Source organism: Syngnathus scovelli, chromosome 12 (genome assembly GCF_024217435.2).
Source record: "Syngnathus scovelli strain Florida chromosome 12, RoL_Ssco_1.2, whole genome shotgun sequence".
NCBI lineage: Eukaryota > Metazoa > Chordata > Actinopteri > Syngnathiformes > Syngnathidae > Syngnathus > Syngnathus scovelli.
In genome coordinates this window covers 10,020,081-10,036,899 of record NC_090858.1, presented here as the reverse complement: position 1 = coordinate 10,036,899, position 16,819 = coordinate 10,020,081, and the positions used below count along the sequence as shown (strand labels likewise).

At 40.4% G+C, this 16,819-nt stretch overlaps 1 protein-coding gene across 1 annotated transcript; it reads right to left on the bottom strand.

The window, feature by feature from the left end:
• Positions 1–6,258: 6,258 nt before the first annotated feature.
• npas4l (neuronal PAS domain protein 4 like) lies at positions 6,259–16,812 on the bottom strand. The gene is made up of 8 exons (XM_049736615.1): positions 10,477–16,812; positions 10,264–10,409; positions 10,081–10,186; positions 9,166–9,421; positions 8,980–9,089; positions 8,447–8,588; positions 7,069–8,240; positions 6,259–6,994 (listed from the first exon to the last, which is right to left on the bottom strand). The coding sequence occupies exons 1-8, from the start codon at positions 10,652–10,654 to the stop codon at positions 6,966–6,968; spliced, it is 2,139 nt and encodes a 712-aa protein (XP_049592572.1). The 5' UTR covers positions 10,655–16,812; the 3' UTR covers positions 6,259–6,965.
• Between the last annotated feature and the right edge of the window lie 7 nt (positions 16,813–16,819).

Genomic DNA, 16,819 nt, shown 5'->3' with positions numbered 1-16,819 from the left:
GAGTACAAAATAATTATTGAGACGGTAGATAATGTTTTTGAGAAGCTTTGTATCGAGTTGCAAACCCACCACAGACATCAAACATTCATGTGCAGGTAATAAGCACTCTTGGGTTGTTTATTTTCACTCCCTCCCAAAAACGGGAAGCGTTGACTCTGCGCGACTGGAATCCGGTGTTAAATGGAAGCTGTGCTTGCAACCACGGCGACAGGAGGAACTGGCAGGATCCTGCAGGAGGAGGCTGCAGCCCATTTTAGGTCTTTGAGTTTAACCCAATTAGAGTGCCTGTCTGCACTGGCTGAACCGACAGCAGCCATGCGACTTGAGAAGTGGAGCAGAAGCATAATAGGCACGGACATGCGATTCAGCCAAGACAATAGGTAGTTATTTGAGGACAAACATGTACAGACTGCAGTCTTATGAGGAACAGGCCATACTTTGCTGCGACCTTAGTGTCGCGTGCACCTGTCCTAGAGTCCCACAGCGATTCCTTTTTGCAGCTAAGCTGTCATAGGGCCCACAGGCTTTGATGAAACCCCAATAAAAAACATAAAGCCGCTAAATAAACGAAGCAGCAGGAAGAGGCACCTGGGGCACCTCTGTGTGGGAGCCGGTCCAAATGCAATAAAGAAAGTACACATCTGTGAAAAGCCGCCAGTGAGGCGGCAGATGAAAACCCGGATGAGCTATGTAAAGAATCCTTATCCAATGAACAGCTCTGTTTTGAGTCCCTGTAAAGTGAAACCAGAGATTTGTGTATAAATACATGACGCATACTATGTAGTGGCAAATCGTGGTGATTTTTAAAATTTATTTATTTATTGGATGTGGCTAAAACAAAAGCCAGTGATGCACCTGGTATCAATCACCCCACCCCTGCTATATAAAAACTAGTGCTGCCCAGTGATGTAGTTGGCTGATGCTTAGCAGTCACATTATATATATTGCATGCTTATTTTATGACTCAAGGCCCGGGGGCCAGATACGGCCCGCCACATCATTTTATGTGGCCGCGAAGACAAATTGTGCATCAAATTCGTGTGTCATTACTAGATTTGCAAATTGTCTTCACTTTTAATAATATCTATTTTTTTTTTATATTTGACCAGTTTTGACTTGTCTGATTTGAAAACGAGTTATTTGTCAGTTTGTTTTGTAGCTTTTACTGTATATAATATGAGGTGCTCATACATTTATTTGGGTTGACAGTCATAATGGCCCTCCGAAAGAAGCTATGACTACAATGCGGCCCGCCAAAAAATTAGTTTGACACCCCTGGTCTACAGTAACTCTTCATTGTTGAAAGTGATTCATTGACAGTCATTCATTTTTCTTAATTCATGCATACACTGGTAGTGGTACTGTCAGTGAACAGTCGAGCAGGGTATTTCAGCATATTCAGGACACGCCCACAGTGTTTGAGAGTGGAGATAGTGGCTTAATTTCTTTACTTTTGTTGACTATTTGAAGTCTCATTTGATATACTTTGTGACAAATTTGATTAACACTACTTTTTGTGTCAAAATTACAAATAGTTTTTGTTTTATTTACAAGATCATTGTAAAAATGCTTCATTGCCTCCTGTGAAAGTGCATTTTTTATGCCCTTCTTTTTTCACTTCTAACTGTTTACCTGTATCTCCATCACCAGTGCAGCTTTTACTTCAAAAGGTAAGAGTCATGGCCTCATCGTCAAGTCCTTTCATCCCACACCTCCACTGGCACACTTTGACGCTCTTATGATATGATTAAGCTATACTCCAATCTCTCATCATAGCTGAATGTCACACAGACCAGAATTGTTACGTCAGTCTAATATCCAGGTTGTCGTCATAGTGTATTTGCGTATGCACTTTTCTGATTTCCATCCATTCATCCGTCCGTCCAGCCATCCATCCATTCTGATTCTAAAAAAACTAGTAGCAGATGAACGAGATGATACTGTATGCCAGTTGACATGCACACACTGGGCTGGTCGCCAGTCAGTCGCAGGCCACCTGTGCAGAGAAACAAGCATTCACACATTCATTCACACCGAGAATTTTGTGTCTTCAATTAACCTAACATGTATGTTTTTTGCAATGCGAGTGTGGGTGCTACATAAACGATCCCTTGGCTGCGTAAAGGTTGGGAAATGCTGCAAAAAGCAATACACACAAACTACATATAACAGCAAATACTAAAGTATCTGTAATATGACAATGCTTAATGTTAAGTACCACAATATAGCACTAATTTAAACAAAGATATACAGGTTGTCAGTAATAAACAGATTGGGGGGCATTCTCACAGTACAAACATAAACATCATTAAAATAATCTCTGGCAGAGTCAATCAGAATGTTTGATTTCGCCCTTGAATTTGTTTGATCATTTCTGTTTTTCAGAGCTTGACCACACTATCCAAAGTAATGCAACCAATCTTGTCATGCAATCTTCGTGGGAACACAAACAGTAATACCAGCTGTGAATTTCATCATGTAGTGTCTTTTCTTTCTTCTTTCTTAAACCTGGCAGGTGGAGAGCGCGTGTGTTCGTGTGTGTACCACTGACGTGCAGTAAGGTTCATAGCTGGTGAGGCACGGACTCCATAAGAGTCAGATGTACAAATATATAAAGTGTTGCTTATTCAATTGGATACTGCTTATTTTGTAGCTCATCAACATTGCTCGCATGCACACTGTTTGTGGTCTTACCTTTATTTGTAGATGAAGTCCATGCATCTATGCTTCACCACAAAAATCCTCATTACTTTGCTGTAGAAGTCCTCTTTATTTTCAATTAGTTTAGGCACCTTTTTCTTCAATTTTTTGGCCTGCACCTGTCATGTCTGAGCTACTAGATTTTCACAACGGCTGTCACATGCAGGAATGGGGCAGGGCGACCAAATGCAGCTTGGACCAGGGTTTATTGAGGGAAAAGGGTGTTGGAGGAGAGGATGAGGGGAACAAACAAGCAGGAACAAGCAGGGAGGCAAACTAATAAGACGGGCTAACAACGACGGGACTGACTGACTGGGTTGGCTGGCTAACAGATACAGAGTAACAGTAGGAACCGACAAACAAACAGAACAACCTAACAGGGGAGCAACACGCAGACAGGACTTAAATACAAGACAGGTAATGAGAGGCAGGTGATGGCCATTACGCTGCATGATTATGGGTAGACACAGGAGGGGAGGGGTGAGTGCACAGAGATGCGAACGGAAACCATGACAACACTTCTTCACTTCACAGTCCACATCAATTTTGGGTAGATTGCGCCAAATAACAGATCTGTGCAGCAGCAACCATTGACCCATGGACGCCCGCCTTCAGTGCAGCAAAGTACTATCTGCCGCAACTTGTGCCTATTTACTTGGGTTTTGTGTCCCATCATTAAAACCAAGAGTTTTACCGTTGTATTTGAACAGGAAATATGACATTTCGGCGATTTTGACTATAAAAATGTTCAAAATTAGTCATACATAAAGATTAGTGGACAAATAATAATAATGTCCATTTTATGTTATGTGTTTTTTTTTTACTTGTCATGATGACAGGTGAGGCAGGCAGTATGTGTGTGCACTGAGCTGCGTCAATTAAAAGTGTGTCCCAATGCCTTGGAGAAATCTCTGCAGTGACTGAAGCAACAGATGTGGACGCTCGTTGAGAAGTTTATTTGCTATTTTACCCTTCACAGGACATCACTTCTAATTAGCTCTCTATGGATAGGACTGGACTGCTGCCTCATGAATTAACAGTGGTGTGCTTTCATGCGTAATGCTCAGTAATACACACTAAATACATGCCCAAAATCAGATGGGTTAGCCTGTGACTCCATTGAGGAAACGTTGTAGGCCTGCAGCAAAGGATGACATCTTTAAGTAGCATCTTCGCAAGTGGAATTGCACCAAGTAGGAACTCTTGTTGATGGTAAACATTTGGCACTTTACGCCCTCTGGTGGACATTGTATCCTGACACATTGGGAGAGCCTTGTTTTGTCTGGAGAACTGTCCAATTTCTTCATTTGACCTTTTGCTGCTTTTCTTTTTATGGGAAACCGAATAAATATTTAAAATAATTTGTGAAAATTAGACTTTTCCTTTTAATTGTTTGGAATCAGAATTATTTGGAGCAACAAACATGGCATAATGGCTAATTTGACCATAGGGGTGTTCTCAAATTTGTGGTGATTCAGTTAGCCTATTTAAAGGGTGACAAGTTGTTTGGTGACATGATGTGTAAACACACTAAATATGCACCACGGAAAGCAGAGGAGAAATCTGTCTCAGGAGATTATTGTAGACTGACACTGTAAACATAAACTGCAGATTACAGAAATACATTATGTTACACCCATCCTATTTCTATCACATCTGATTCGGCCTGCTGCACACTGAGCAACAAAGGTGCCTGAACCGGACAATTGCAAACAAATTACAGTCCACGACTCACACACACACATCTGACAACTGACGAGAACTGTAAACCCTGATTTCCTATTGGGGGAATTACATATTGATGCACCACATCCTATCTATCATTTTATTTTTCCATAAATGACATGGTGCAATTCTGAAGGAGGAAGTAGATTTCCCTGGTTGCTCCAGCGATATTACTATATTAATACAAAAAGAGCAAATATGCAAGTAGTAGGGAGCGTGTGGATACTTCAGTGGCTGTTAGTAATGACAGGCTAATTTATTGACTGCAGTCTGGCGCATACACCTACATTTTGGCAACAGAGACTGTGTTGCTTGTTAGTTCCAGGTGTATACATAAAATTATAAATATAGTTAATTATTGCAAAACACATCCGTAGAGTGTATGTAGCGCGTATTGTATTTCTATGGATTGGTTGTTTACATCTTCGCCGTTTATCTGCAATTGAAATTTCGATTAACAGTAAAACTTGCCGACAGTGGCTCATTCATAAAAATTTGTTGCAGAATCCCACAAACTGGGCATCAGCAACAATCCACTTTACTCGTGTTCTGTGTGTGGCGGGCCTCAAGGAGGTGGGGCCTATACAAGGTGACTTTTGAGAGAGGCAGTTTAAGAGCAGGACTGGCCAATCACAATGCATATTGTCAATCTAAAAATAAACATTAACACCTATGGGCAATTTTGAGACTTTAATTAAGATGTGCATGATTGGGGGAACTGGGAGGAAGCCGGAGAACTACAAACTACACATCACGAAGTAAAACTGACTTTTGTTTAATGACCTGGAACAGTTGCCAGCATTGATTACTTCAGCTAAAGCAGCATTTACAATGACTGATATTAACCTCAAGGCTAGATAATGGTTAGCATTGTGGGAATTATTTACCCTTCTGGCAATTAAACAATTCAATATTTTTGACATGTGACGTGACATTTAATATGGACCAATTATCAACATAAGACATACAGACCCCCCCGCCCCCCCCCCCACACACACACACAGTAATCTCACTAAATCAGAGCTTTTCATTTTTAAACCCAGTTCGTACAATATTAATGTTATCTATTCTTGTTTGAATGTGTTGATATTGATTTAAAATTGTGCTTTAACACTTTAAAAATGTTTAGGTGTTGCAAATGCCATAAAAAAACATGTCTGGGCTGAAAAGTAACCACAGCCATTAATGAAGGCAACTGTATCATTTATAAATCCCTATCACTTAAGAGCACTAACTTAAAATGTAAATATTAAAAATGGAACTTTGTACTGTAGCTTATACGCAGTATTTTACAAGAACTCTCAAATAGTTATGCGTGTTGTTCTTGTATAACATGTTATGTGGGGATGCAAAATATTGTCCCCTTGGGTTTATTTTTCCCCACAACAATGTTTGCTATAGTGTAAACTCCCTCCACACCGACAAAATGAGGCTTTCTGTGTGTTTTCTCATTATAGCATGATATTCAGTGTTTCTTTATCTTCGAGCAGTTGGAAGCAATACAACTGCTGCATAGTTTCATGTTCAGTGTTGTCAACATGCCTTTAAACGGTCTTGCCTGATGCAGTAAGGCAAGTTCATGCGAAAGGTAAAGGAGCAGCTTCAAAGTACGCAGCAGGACCTTGTGAATGAGCCCAAGGCAAATGAGATGTCAGTCACCGAGAAAAAAAACAATGTAGCTTTACGTGTGCCAAGCAACATCGAAATCTCTTGGCGAATGAAAGCAAAAATCAATGGAAAATGCACTGTGTGAGAATAAAATAACAAGGCATTGTAAATTAAACACTCATTACTACTTTAGAAAATAAATATAATCATAGCCATACAACAATAAAAATGTTTTTGGGCTTTATTTCCATTTTAAATGTATGAAAAAATGAAGCAATTACAAGATAGAGGTCATTCATTCATAGTACCATTTCAGAAATGTTAACCACATCATGCTTCGGAATGTAATAGAAAAATAACTTTACACAGTTAAGAAATGGTAAATTCAACGAAATAAATACAATGCACTTTTTCAAATTCAGAATTGGAATGTACCGCTGAGGTAGCTTGTGGAAACGATCATTATTTTATCACAGCGAGAAAGAAAAAAAAAAACATTTATTATCTCCCAGTTTCACACGAACATAATGAAAATAGAGGGCCTCTGTTAAATGGTTCAATATAAAAAATAATCCATTGAAATGAATGCTTTGATTCCTTACTAATACTCTTGTGGCAGGGACATTGATAAAGTGCTCAACAGTGAAGTGTGGCCACTTAGTAGGAGAATATTTCCATTTTAATGTTTTTTTTTTCTATGGAAGTCAGACTTTTTAAGTACCCTTTTCAGTTGAAACTAAAGAGCAAGACAGCATTTTTGCAGAAAATAAGACAAATATCAACTCTGAAGATACTTGACATTCAGAGATACACATTGAGGGAAAATTATGTCCTTGAAATATCTTTGTTGTACTATTTTTTGAATACGCCAAAGGACAATTTTCCTGACAATATGTCATACAAAGGGCAGCGTCGTAAGTCACAGACTTATTTCAGTACAGGTTTTCCTCGGCAAGTCCGTCTGAAAAAAAGGCAGCAAACAACATTAACCAAGACTAACAATGAGTCATTATGAGTGTCCTTGATAGAAATTACCTTGCTGCAGGTTACACTGGTGGTTGAGTTGATGCAACTCAGAGTTGTGGTCATGACACCCCAACTGCAAAGTGAAGGGATCCAAGATGACACTGTTTGGAGGCAGCGAGTTCTCGGAGGTGCTCGGACTCAGACAGAGTGGATCAAAGTTTTGGGAGGTGCGCACCGTTTCCTGGTGGCAGCTGAAATCGGGAACATGCGCGCCTCTCTTTGTGACTACATCCAGATCATCAAAGAGGCTCCCTAACTCGCCATCATTCATCAGTTTAGTATGTAGGGCAGAGGGAACAGCAGCCTGGCTGAGCCACTGACATGGGGAGGAGGAGGAGGAGGAGGAGGAGGAGGAAGAGGGCAGGCAGTCAGAGGTGCCCACACTTTGCAGCAGATTGAGCGGACCAAACATGTCAAAAGTGGAAGCCAACGAGGAGATCTGCTGAGCCAGAATGCTGATCTCCGCTTGCTCCATCTGGCTGTACTCCTCAGACGTCATGGATAGAGGGGATTGGCCAGGGCTGGGAAGACTGGAAGGTAATATATACTGGGGAACACGGTGCACTTGGTGGACGCTGCCCTCTTGTGGGTGCTCCAATTGGAGGCCAAAGTCATCTTGATGCAAGGCACAATCCCCAGAGCTCTCACTCATTTCAGACGTTGCCAAGCCGTCTGGAACTAATCTGGCACCGGATGCGCAAGATGGGAAATCATAGGTTGAAGATGAAGGGGAGGCCGGAGAGAGAGAATTGAAAGGGATGAAGACTCCCTGATCAAAGGTGTTCTGTGAGGGGAGGGGACGCTGAGGTGAAAGGTGGCAGGTGAGCACAGCTTCTGGGTAGGAATAGTAGGAAGGAGAAGCCTCCGGGGAGGACAGCAGCTGATCGGCGTATGTGTGCACGTGGAGGACGAGGTTCAGATCCTCCTGCTGCACAGTAGAGCTGGAGGACGCAGGGCTGTAGGGAGGGGTGAAGAACGCAGGGCTGGCCCCTAAAGAAAAGGGGGAGCTATCCTCATGGTGGATGTTTTCATGCCATTCCAACCTGGCTTCAGAACAGGCCTCCTGACTGTTGGGAGTCCCCTGCCTCTTACAGTTTTTGGGGGGAACACTCTTTGTGGGAGATGATGGGCTTAAAGCATCATCGCTCATTCTCTTCTGCAGAAACTTGGCCTCTGTTTCACTAAAGGATCGCAGAATAATTTTGATTTTTAGAAAAACCAGGAACAAAAGCATCTTCTTTTGTTGGGAAACACAATATCAAATCACTTCCAATTTAGAGACAGAAATGTCAAAAATTGTCCCAGGATGTCAAAATATTGCTTAACCGAATCAAAAATGGCGGAGGGTTTCGTTTTAAATTAATAACAGTTGAAACATTTTCCATACCTGATGAGGAAGTTAGTGCAGAAGATATATGCAGTCTGGCAGCGAGACTCTTTGGTAGCACAAGTGTAGCTCCAGGCCCATGACAGATCTTTGCACTGAAGTCTCATCACCATCTGGACCTGCAGGCTCTCCTCTGCTTGCACTGAAGAAACAAGAAGCACATTATCATGCACAGTCACAAACAATTCTGCTCAGAAATCACAGCTCGAGCTAAGTAGGCAAAGTTAACATTGTTTGATCACTTGCATCCAAAACAAATTGGCTCGTTTGACAAGTCTCTGAATGCCGTGTCAAGCACATGCAAAAAATTTAAAATTTCATGTAAATAATTCATGAAAGCAATGTAGCTTTTGATTGTCTGAGTGACTTACACTCCTGCCAAGTCCAAACTGTTGGGGAAATACTTATTCAAATGAGGGACCCTGACCCAAAGCACAGTTTACCGAACAAGAACACTAAGAGTGTTTTTCTCGTCAGAGCAAAATGAATAATTAATGATAACATCTTGGCCATTGAATAACTATGTTACTTACGTAAACGTCTGTGATGATTCACACTTAAAGATAGCTCTTCAGGATGGACTAGGTTGTACCACGAACGCCCCACCATTTCTTCTGCCGAGTACCCCATCAAATATAAAACACTGAAAAAAAAAAGCACAATATTGGTGTGTAAAAAAATACCATGAATTGGTCATATTCATTCGGGTTTGCTCATACCTGTCTGAGAGCTGAGTGAAGCTCATGTCAAGGGTGTGTACACTTTTGAAACTGGGGCACAAATGTGACTCCACACCCCGGAGGCGGTCCACTGTGGGGGTGCACAGAGCCACAAAGAGGGTCTCGCCGACAGTACCGTTGGGGGAGAACCAAACCTCCGGAAAGGACTGGAGGCTGCCTTGAACCAGCATTGAACAGACACTATGCTGCTGCTTGAACGTCTTGGAAGTTTGCATGCTGCATACAAAACTCCTCTCTACAGGAATAAAGCAAGTAGAGAAATGATCAGTATTTAGGTAAATAATGAGTGATACTTACAAAATGTTCACAAGTTTAATAATTCAAAAAAAAAAAAAACTTGATAAATTGGACTCGTAAATTTGTTATGGTTTGATGAACGCACGGGTGAATTTTGGGGGAAACGCAAAATTGATGTTACTCTTCAACTGGAATTTGGAGCCAGGCAATTTATGAATGATTTCAAATAATTTCAGTCAGCGTGAACACAAAATATTCAGGCATTGTCAGGAAAATGTGTATTTTGGGGTCAATCAGAGAGTCGTTCAATGGTTGTTTACTGAGTCCCATTTAACAGGAGTTTGAATGAGATCTATTTATTCTGAACCAAGTCACATGAGCAGCTATAAAAGGGCGGGCACACTTGTGTAAGCATGTCAGAAATGTTGCTTACGACGCAATTCTGCCGATCACAATAAAGTTTTGAAACCATTTATTATGGTCTCATTTTTATATTACAAAAAAAAAGTGGCATTTGAGACTGTAGTTTCACATTTTGCGAAGAAAGCACCATTTTGAAATGCGGCAATATGTAATTTTTTGTTAAATACTGGTGAGATCTGTTTGGCATTCATCTGTGAAGGACTATTAATATTCCCCAAAATATTAAAATATTACCTGATGATGGGGTCTTTTCATTGTGTCTCTTCAAGATGGGCTCAATAATGCTAATGTCCTCATGTTCCACCATGTCATATATGGTGTCTCCTTGAAGCACGTCTACCTAAGAATGCAATGTTTGACCAATTCAGGAATCCAATTGTGTTTGTAAAATGACACCACATTAAAGCGCAGACTCACCATGGAAAGGCCGAGATATTCAGATACATTTTCAGACACGTAGACCAGCTTGCCTTGGACAGTAGTGACGAGGATGAAACCATGCAAAGCTTGAAGAAAGGCCCCATAAGCAAAAGAACAGGGGAGAGCATCTCCAGTGGAAAGTCCTAAAGGAACAAATGTGTGAGCTTGTCCTCAACAAGTCATAAAAGAAGCGAGGTATTTTCCACTTACCCTGAAAGAGAACCGACTTCCTGATGTAGGTGCACACGGCAGCCATCGAGTGCAGGTAGGAGAGGCGCTCCTGGTCCGCCAGGGGAATGGGAAGCAGAGCTCGCAAATTCCTGATCTCATGATTGATGTGGTCCCGCCGTGCTTTGGATGCGCCTTTGGTGGATCTGTGAGGCACCATGGCAGCCAAGTTGAAAGAAACTAAAACCGACAAACTCACCAGTGCCTCACTCACATCCCAAAAATGATGTCTGCATTCATCATTGGTTTGTGTCAAAAAGAGAAAAGAGCACCGATGGCCTAAACTAACCCACTCTTGAAAAGAATCGAGCTTAGGGAGAGTGAACGGGTTTCTTTTCCTTCTGTATAAAAGTAGACTTTGAACATGAATGGTTCCTATGGAAACTGATGTGATGAGAAGCTGTCGTGTCTGCAGTGGAGGATGAGGACTCTCAGTGGACTTGGGGCGCGCGTGTGTGTGTGTGTGTGATCATTATCTGTCCTGAGCCTTTTTATAGCTGCCAGGGGCTTCAGTGTGGGGGCGTCACACTCAAAGTGGAGGCTGGGCTACAATGAGAAAGGGCACCCCACATCACAAGGACATTCACAAAAGGAGAATCATGGTAATTATTTTTATATCCGCTTGCTAACAATAAAGAGGCGAATAATTCGAGAATTAAAGACAGTGAGCTTGAGGATGCACTGTAATTATCTGAAGACAAGGAAAAATAATAAAGGCTATTTTATGTGTTTTACATTGTACCGTATTCCTTAAATAGATGAATATTAATTGAGCAGGCTGCCAAAGATGGTCTTTTTTTTTTTTACATGAAATTGCCACCTGGGAAATAAAAACATTTCACTTTTAACAGACAAGTCTTCATTAAATCAATGCATGAAAATATCAAAGATTGAATTTGAAATTTATTATTGTGGATATTCTGATTACCGTTCAGATAAATTGTGCTCCTAGCCACCTGTTTGTGTCTTTTTTTATAGGCTCAAATCCAAAATCTGTCATCCAAAGGGGGAGGGAAAATGGGATAGTGTTACTTGTTGTGACGATGGCAAACCGCACAAGAGGGTTATATTTAGTGGAGAACTCCCCAAAATAATCCGTGCGTGAATACCAGCTCTTGCACACGAATCAAACAGAATTTCGCAAGCAAAATAATGGTTATTGAAAAAGATTGATCACTACAATTTCAACCATATAAACTGTAACGTTGTGGGTTTTGTACATTATATGTAGCTGAACCCTAAATCAGCAAATAAGTTGGAGACAGAGGATGGAACAACTCCCCATTGACAGGAAGAACGGAAATAGAAAGACAGAGAAACTTTTTTTCCAACTTTGAATAAACTGTCATAGGTAATTTGAATAAAACAGCAAGAGTAATCCCTTTGCCTGTCAAATATTGAGCCAGCTTAGTCTGTTTCTGTTTTTGATAAAACCGAAGTACCTGCCCTAATTATTCGTAAGGCCGAATATAGTCATTACAAATTTCCAAACAATTTTGTGCTACCATTTTAACCTGACTCGTTTGATGTTATATTCCACCGTCACTATATTGTGCATTAAATTAAAATGTAAAATACGACTGGGGGGTTTGACTGAACTAAAAAGTTTCCAAAGGCTTTGAACTATTACAGCATTATTAAGAATCTGCATATGGATCCTCATCATTTTGAGGATTTGTGTGAGCCAATCATTTGTTTCAGTTTGTCTCGAGAGGGATCATTAGTCACCCGATTAATCCCGATACAAACTAAAGGTTTTGAAAATGGAACACACTGAACCTCATCACTTGAAATAAGATCCATTAGTTGATGAAGAGATATAGGGTATCATACTCCATGACGATATGACGAAAGCAACTCATAATAATATGGAAGAAGCATGTCCCCAGAAATTAAATGTGCTTTCTGTCAACGGCTCTAGTCTTTCCTTGAAAAGCCATGTTTTTTCAGGCACCAGCTTCTATCCTCTTGGGGCTATTTAAATGCCTCTTTTCACAAATCCCCCAATTTAGTGGCCGTGAGCCGAAAACTAGAACTTGAGTGATGGAATCGGAGCGGGACGTTGCGAGACAAGACAAAACAAACCACTCTGAACAAATCCTCAGTCTGACTCTCGAGGACCGATGGGATTGTCTGAGTCCTAAAGGGAAATTAGAGAGTAATTTGGCCGAGGCTTTCCCCGCATTAACGCCTGCGTCGTGGAGCGAGGAGAGCTCCGGGGCCAGACAGAGGGACCCGCCATTGCCTTGCTTCCTGTGTTCTGTGGGGCCAGGCGGGACAGGGTGTCTCTACTACCTCACTTTGAGATCACCCTACGTCTGTGGCCTGCACTTAACAGTGGAGATAACGGTGACTTTATAGCTGAGGGCTGGTGACAGACAGGAACACAATGCCAGGACGCCGCTACTGGTGGCAGAGGCAACGACTTGTTGGGTCTCCCGCACTAATGAGAGGGACGCCCCAATGCAGCCGCACGCGTCCGCTTGAAAGTCATTTGACGTGTGGGGTTGGGGTGCCCGATGTTTTAGACCAGGGGTGTCAAACTCATTTCTTTCACGGGCTTCTTTCGGAGGGCCATTTTGACTGTCAACCCAAATAAATGTATGAGCACCTCATATTATATACAGTAAAAGCTACAAAACAAATTGACAAATAACTCGTTTTCAAATCAGACGAGTAAAAACTCTTTCAAATCTTCTATCTTTTTCAAATATTTAAAAAATATATATTATTAAAAGCGAAGACAATTTGCAATTCTAGTAATGACACGAATTTGATGCACAATTTGTCTTCGCGGGCCACATAAAATGATGTGGCGGCCCGTTTCTGGCCACCGGGCCTAGAGCTTGACACCTGTGTTTTAGACATTGAAGGCTATCAGACAGGGCGACTGCATGGAGAAGATATAAACGCTCTGGAGTTGAACAGGAAACATTAAATTGAGAGGCGAGGGGCTTCAAAGTATTCAAGTGATACAAAATGGAGCTGAAACAGGAATATCCAGTCATGAGTTAAAGCGATGCCAAGATGTGAGGTTCATTACCTAAATTTAGTGCGCTATCTTTTCAAAAATGTTAAAGTGTGATGAGTTCCATTAGTGTAACCTTGACAGTGACGTGTCTGCTGAGAAGGCAACTGAATAAATATTGGAAATAATATTCAAGAGCAGAACTTGAAATTCTCAAGAGATTTCCGGTTTGACAGTTAACAAGATGTAAAAAAAAAAACACCTGCGTGAAGGTTTCTGTAGGCTTGAGTCAAAATTAAGCCTTTTAAGACATTTTTGACATTCATTAACACACTATAACCACATTAAAGATAGTCACGTGCATACCTGACACAAGTCTCTTCTCCCCTCTCTGACACAACCAAATAATTACACAGGTCTGCATAAAAAAAAAAAAAAAAAAAACACAGTAGCAACATTTTCTACAGCAATTTTGGATGTAGAAACTTTTGCTCAATTTTTTTGCACAGTTGTAAAATATATTAAAGCAGTGCAGGGGTACAGGAGTACTTGTATTTGCTTGGCAGACATATCACTTTAATACTTGATGAAACATTAGAGGTGTCAAATCCAGGTCAAGAAAATAAAATCCCTGCCATAGTTTGGCTTTAGCCACGGGTGCTTTTACGTAATTAATAGGCAGCAGGTAAATGAGCTCTGCACATACATATATATTTATATCTTTTCCAATTGGTCATATTATATTTAAAAAAAAATTAATTGGTTACAGCCGAAAATATATATTATTTCAGGTGGTGCGATCTTTATTGCCTACAAAGAAGTTTGTAAGCTTTTTGAGGAAAAATTAGCAAAGATGTTGACATCGCATCGCAATTTTGTAGTGAAGTGCAGTCGAACCCCACAAAAAGACAACTATAATCAAACTGTCTTAGATTTATTACTGATTTTGTTATAAATCATATTGCAGAGGAAGTCCTGACCATTTTTTTACAATCGTCCCCAAAACAGTAAACAATAGAAGGAAAAAAGTGAGCAAGGTGAAAGGTGAGGTATATGTGGATAATTAAATGTTGAATACACTCTATACTCTGTCCCTTTACCGTACACAATTTGTTAATAATAACAAATGGATACAATATACCAATATGCCATCTCACTGTGCACAATACAGTCGCTGGTACTACAGCCTGACAGCGTTACCCATTTTGGAAACCAAGGCACACCCCGCCAACATTTTTTAAAATTGTATCTTAAAGGGTGGGTTAAATCACAGCCATTAAAAACATGAGGTCAAAATATTTAAACAAACGCTCCCATCAATCGCATCATTAGTGAAGGTGTATGCATCATTATCAGAGTAAAATGTGTTGCCCAACAGTGTCCTTCAATCAATGTGTTTTTGTCCCTGAAGTGTTCCATCACCCATATTACTAAACAAAAAAAAAAGGAAAAACAACATCACCATACAACAGAATTAGAAATAATAGCAAATTACTGATGGCCATTCAGTGGTTGACTTGTTTTTAGGAGCTGGTGTGCACTAATTTAGTGAGCAGTATTGTGTGTGAGGTGTCCATGTGAGTACGTAAATGTGCGTGAGTGAGAAAGAGCGTTACAATCCATTTTTGCTTTGTGGTCTCTATTAGATTCTAGATCAGCATTTTGTCTCCTCTGACTGTCCTGATATGCTTTAGTGCCCTAATCTGCCGTCTTAAACCTGGAATTTAATGTAAACTGATTTGTAAACATTTATGACGCAGGCCGATGCACTGCGAGAGCCCAGGGTGCAGCTGCTGGGTTTCTTTTAGCCATAATTTCTTCTGCAACAGTAAAAAGCTCCTATTGCTTGTGTCACAAGAACCTCATAGCACTTCTTACCCTCCATACAAAGGTAACACAGTGAGTTGAGGCTGTAAATATGGACTTGACTGAAAACAGTCTTCAATAAATGTATTTTTAGTCTTTTTTTGAATTAGGTTAAAAAAAAAATGACAGTAGAGGAACAGAACTTGGTTATGCATACAGCTACTGTACAAACATTTTAGCAATGACAATCACGCATGAAAAGATACCCGAATAGTAGTAATCACAATAATAATAATAATCTGTCTGAAGTCAGCTGGGATTGGCTCCACCGCATCAGCGACACTCATGATGGTTAGCAGTTCAGATAATGTATGGATGAATTATAATAATAATAATAATAGTGAGGATAAGCGGTTTAGAAAACAAATGGATGGATGGATAATAAGCAGCACCCTAATGGAAACAGGAATTGTAGTATTCCCTCAATAATACTAAATGTATCTGTTGTACTATTTACTGGTTTACAATGTCAAAATGAATTCTGTGAAAGAGCTTAATTATAAAACAAGGTGTATTTGTCCTGTATATCTGGTGAAAAATTCAGCTAGACTTTTAACAGTCAAACATAAAAAAATAATGCAACTGAATAGTTGTTTAGCGATTTCAAGTCATGTGCAATAAATTACACACGTTTTATGATATATACTTACAACTAAATGAATCTGGGTGAGCGTTCTAGAGAGGAAAATTTTAAGGCAGCCCTTATGCAGTTGTATCACCTCACTTATGAGCATGGAAACATGTGCACGCTCCCTCTGGAGTCAACAAGCAAGTAATGAGAAAAGTGTCTGACACCACGTGGATTGTCTAAAAGAGAAAAAGTTTGGTGATGCATATTCAACAAGTGTAAATGTCACACGATGCAATTACACTGTGATTCATTTCTTACATTTGGCACAGCAAAGCAGGGGTTGTTTAGCAGGTGAGTAACAGCACAGCCACATAAATGTTATGTATTGACATGGAAAGGTCTTGTTTAAGACAATGAGATGGATGAAGTGGTCACAACTGCCTAGTAAATGAGAGTTGAGTCACTGTTGGGCAGTGGGTGGCAGTGGGGTGCTCCCGGCCGGGTTGGTGATGAAGCAAGAGCAAAAGTTAAGCATCTCAATAGTCTTTTGTTTTTAAAACCAGCACGACACCCAATAATAAACATTTTTACGCATTGGCTGCAAATGAACAAGCCGGGTATATATAGACATAAAAGTACATTCTCAAGAACTGTTTAAGTCTCCAAATAGAGATTGTGTTCTCTCAAAGAAGCTTAGTTGTGTTTGATGACATCAACATTAGCTTTCTTTTCTTTTTTTTTTTTTGCTAGTTCTTTCTGTGCTTCAAAGTTTATGATTATCATAGGCTGATTGAATTTCAAATGACAACACCCCAAAAAAATTAAGAGAGAGGGAGAGAGAGCGGGTGAATGGGTCTCACCCATTTTTCTTTTCCTCTTGTGAAACATCCTGAGCATGAGAAAGTCCACTGAGTCCAACG